This window comes from Octopus bimaculoides, chromosome 27 (assembly GCF_001194135.2).
Source record: "Octopus bimaculoides isolate UCB-OBI-ISO-001 chromosome 27, ASM119413v2, whole genome shotgun sequence".
Classification (NCBI taxonomy): domain Eukaryota; kingdom Metazoa; phylum Mollusca; class Cephalopoda; order Octopoda; family Octopodidae; genus Octopus; species Octopus bimaculoides.
Window position 1 is genome coordinate 19,756,869 of NC_069007.1, and position 4,445 is coordinate 19,761,313.

The 4,445-nt window shown below is 38.6% G+C and overlaps 1 protein-coding gene across 1 annotated transcript in view; it reads right to left on the minus strand.

The window, feature by feature from the left end:
- Positions 1-4,445, minus strand: part of LOC106871149 (transcriptional repressor NF-X1) — a 19,311-nt gene that overhangs the window by 11,858 nt on the left and 3,008 nt on the right. Inside the window, exons 3-7 of the mRNA XM_014917459.2 lie at positions 3,786-3,863; positions 2,610-2,712; positions 1,866-1,937; positions 1,565-1,704; positions 484-577 (exon numbers count right to left, since the gene is read on the minus strand). Of these exons, the coding sequence (XP_014772945.1) occupies positions 484-577; positions 1,565-1,704; positions 1,866-1,937; positions 2,610-2,712; positions 3,786-3,863 (487 nt within the window). The remainder of the gene's footprint in view (positions 1-483; positions 578-1,564; positions 1,705-1,865; positions 1,938-2,609; positions 2,713-3,785; positions 3,864-4,445) is intronic.

A 4,445-nucleotide genomic window follows, 5' to 3' on the forward strand; every position in this document is an offset into this window, starting at 1 on the left:
CTTAGTCCAGACATAACTAGTCTAGACATAGCTTGTCTTAGTTCTGACATAACTAATCTTAGGCTAGACATAACTAGCCTCAGTCCAGACATAACTAGCCTCAGTCCAGACATAACTAGCCTCAGTCCAGACATAACTTGTTTTAGTCCAGACGTAGCCTGTCTTAGTCCAGACATAACTAGTCTAGACATAGCTTGTCTTAGTTCTGACATAATTAATCTTAGGCTAGACATAACTCGTCTCAGTCCAGACATAACTAGATTTTTAATCCAGACATATGTTTTAAATCAGACATAACTAGTTTTAGTCCAGGCATAACTTGATCCACAATACCGAAAAGTCATGACTAATCAAAAGGTTAGTCATGGTTGGAGCCCCAAATGGTCATAGGTCTGTTGAATGAGGTCTGACCTAGGGCTAAACAACTAACAAAGCAGATATATAAACAACCCAATATAAAATGATGAGGCACTCAATACTTACTTCTTGCACAATTCCGCACAACTGTAGCTGGTCGAATCCTCAGCAGAATTCTTTATACATTCCAGGAGCCTTTCATTCTTCTTACAGAAACATTCTTGACAAAACGAAAATAAAAGCAAATTCTTCAGGAGACATCACAGAGAAAGGAAACGGAAATGACTAGAAACATGATTAATTAACTAAATTTGAAAATGTTTTTTTTTTTTGGCCCCTTCCATCAGATTATTTTCTACCAGATGCTGCAGGTTCTTGCCGAATATCTTCAAATCTCTAAAACCCCAACATTTATATACAAAGTGAAAAATCGGACATTCTTTGGAACAAAAACCTTCATGATATTTTGATTTGATGGAAGGTTGTTATTCAGAACACTCTAAAAGCATGGAGATTTATATCGTAAAAGCTGAAGTGCTATCTGTTGGATTGGTGACAGGAGAGTTAAGACAAACATGATGGAAAGGTCTGGAATCTAAATCTTATGACTAAGATATTTCTTAGAAAATTACTATTTTTAAATCTCACAACGAGAGTACTTTGAAGTAAAGATTGTTTGGCAACAGAACAGGGCTGTCCTGGTTTAGGACGAATTTTGCTGTAATTTAGCCCCAGGAGACATTGTCACCAACTGGCTATACGACACGATTTGTGTCCTTACATATACACACACACACACATACATATATATATATATATATATATATATATATATATATATATATATATATATACATATATACGACGGGCTTCTTTCAGTTTCCGTCTACCAGATCCACTCACAAGGCTTTGGTCAGCCCAAGGCTATAATAGAAGACACTTTCCCAAGGTGCCACGCAGTGGGAATGAACCCGGAACCATGTGGTTGGTAAGCAAGCTACTTACCACACAGCCACTCCTGCGAAGGATATTTCTGTTGAAATACCTTATCCTTTGTTTTAAATTAATTGTGATACCTTGTGGTATTTCTTCTTGCTTTTAATATTCTGGTTTGAAATCCTAGCAATGTTTTTTAAACACAGAAATTTTAAAAAAGTGAGAAGGGAGATAACTATAATAAGGGAGATAATTGCTGTAAAAATCTTACTTTGTTTCATGACAACCTCGCAGTCACCGCAGTCTCCGGAATGGCAGACTTTTAGACAGGAATGAACAGCACAAGTAAATGGTTTACCACAAACCTCTTCGCACTGGAATACATTACTCAATCCACACTTCATTAATTGACTGCGAAAACGGGGGAAAATAGAGGAAAAATAGAAACTAGTAACTCATAAACAAACGAACATATATTATACAGACACGTGGCTGAGATACAATTATTGGAACTAGGAAAGTAATTAAAACAGAAAATCAAGAATGAAGAATTGATCAGGTAAGAGACAAACCTTTTCTTGCCACAGATACATTTCTTGTTGACAGTTAAATGACAGGAAGGGCACGGCCCAGGATGGCAGGACCTGAAATTAAAAATATAAATATTACATATATATATATATATATATATATATATATACATACATACATATATGTCGCCATGATTAATCGCTGACAAAACATTCAATTTTTTTTTCTCCGTGTTTTTTTCCTTGTTTTCTCCGTATTTTTTCTGTTGAAGAGTGTAGCTCGATACGTTAAAGACTTTCTGTATTCCCGAGCCTCAAACTGATACATCCTTTTGCTGTTTACACCACCTGTCCTCGTCTGTTGTTGTTGTTTTTTTTTCGTACATTCTCCCATACATACATACATACTTCGTTTTTGTATCTGGTTTACAAACATGCGTACAAACAGACACAAGAGAATACAGCTCCAACAATGAGAACCCAGGGTTGGGTTCAAAATTCTACCAGGACACCTGATGAAGGATAGAGAGTGAGAAGGGAGATAACAATCGAGACGTTGTAGTAGCAATAAACAAGATGAGGACAAATATTCGTCGAATGTAAATAATTAATTCGTTTTATTGGCCACAAGGGCTAATATCAATCAAAAACATGTAAGGACGAAGGTTACAAAAGGTTTTGTCCGAAAAGTAGAAAAACGTTCGTGTAAACAGAGGAAGAAAACGGAGAAAGATATAACAAATAAATTAAATAATAAACAAGAAACTGTTGAAAGAAAGAACTTACAATGTACAGAGATGTGGACAAAACTGGTTCCTCTTTTTGCGACATGGCTCCCCACAACAATGTGGCGTATCATAATGGTTCCACTGTGGATTCACCATTTTACCTGGAATGATAAAGGATTTTTTTTTTGTGTGGAATCATTGGAATGTCTAGCAGACAGGAATTTCTCTGGTTTAACCCTTTAGCAGTGAAACTTGACCCGTATCTGGCCAAAATGTTTTTACCCGTTTTATATTCAATCCTGGCCAGATCTAGCCTTTCACACCTAGCCTACACTGTCATTCGACAAACAAGCACTTACATCATTGAAATCTCACAGCTACGAGATAATCCTGGATTAATTTGAAACACTGTGAAGTCAATAAATAAGCATTACATTTGACAGAGTAATCATCATCATCGTCATTTAACGTCCAATCTCCATGCTGGCATGGCTGGATAGGACACTTTGACAAGAGGAGGAAAGCTGGAGAGCTGCCCAAGCTCCAAGTGTCTGCTTTCGCTTGCTTCCTGCAACTGGATGCTCTTCCTAACGCCGACCATTTTACAGAGTGTATCAACATCATCGTCATCATTTAAAATCCGTTTTCCATGCTGGCATGCGTTTCACAGGAGCTGGCCAACTAAAGAGCTGCCCAGGTGCCATTTCTGTTTCGGCAGGGTTTCTATGGCTGAATGCCCTCCCTAATGCCAACCATTTTACAGAGAGTACTGGGTGCTTTCCATGTGGCACCAGCACTCACAAGCCTGCAAAATTAGGGATGCTCAGCTGGAGAGGGTTGCAGGGGACAAGCCTGTATGGAAGGACAACCACGCTTTAACTTCTCAAGCACAACAAAGCCACCAGGAGTCTTGGACCCCTTGTCATCCCCTTTGTGAAGCCCAACATCTGGAGATCCTTTCTCACCACTTCATGCCACATGTTCCAATCAGTCCCACACTCATTAATCACCAGGTAGCTATAAAGTAGATGAGGAAGAACGAGTATGGTGGATAGTGGTCATTCAAAAGAGAACCTACAGGGAAACTGAATTTGAGACGTTTTGGCACAGCTATTTTGGCCCATAATCCCCAGGGTGTATGGATAGCCCCAAGTTAAGAATCCCTGCGCTGAATAAATACTACATGAGAGGGACAATGCAAAAAAAAAAAAGCCAAAAAGACAAAGAAACTTACCACAGAAGCACTTGTATTGTCTGGGAATCTGGTTTGATACTGCTTGACATACAGGACACCTCCAGCCTTTATTATCGTCTGCGGAAAACAGAGACAAAAGCAGATATAACAAACACTGACAAGATTATTTACCACTTTTATTTACATTATTTACATTTGACGGATATTTGTCCTCATCTTGTTTGTTGTTAAAACAACGTTTCGGCTGATATTCCTTCCAGCCTTCATCAAGTGTCTTGGGGAAATTTCGAACCTGGGTTCTCATTCCTAAGGTATTCTTCAATGTTATCATTATGTTATCAAGCCAACCAAAGCCTTGTGAAGGGATTTAGTAGATGGAGACTATAAGAAGCCTGTCATATATGTGTCTGTGTGTCTTTGTCTCCGACCACCACTTGACAACCAGTGCTGGTTTGTTTACATCCCTGTAACTTAATAGTTTGACAAAAGTTTAACAGAATAATTACCATCACCATAGGCATAGGAGTGGCTGTGTGCTAAGAAGTCTGCTTCCCAACCACATGGTTCCAGGTTCAGTCCCACTGTGTGGCACCCTGGGCAAGTGTCTTCTACTACAGACTCAAGCCAATCAAAGCCTTGAGTGGATTTAGTCAGAGGCTTCTTCCAGAAGCCTGTCATATATATATATATATATATATA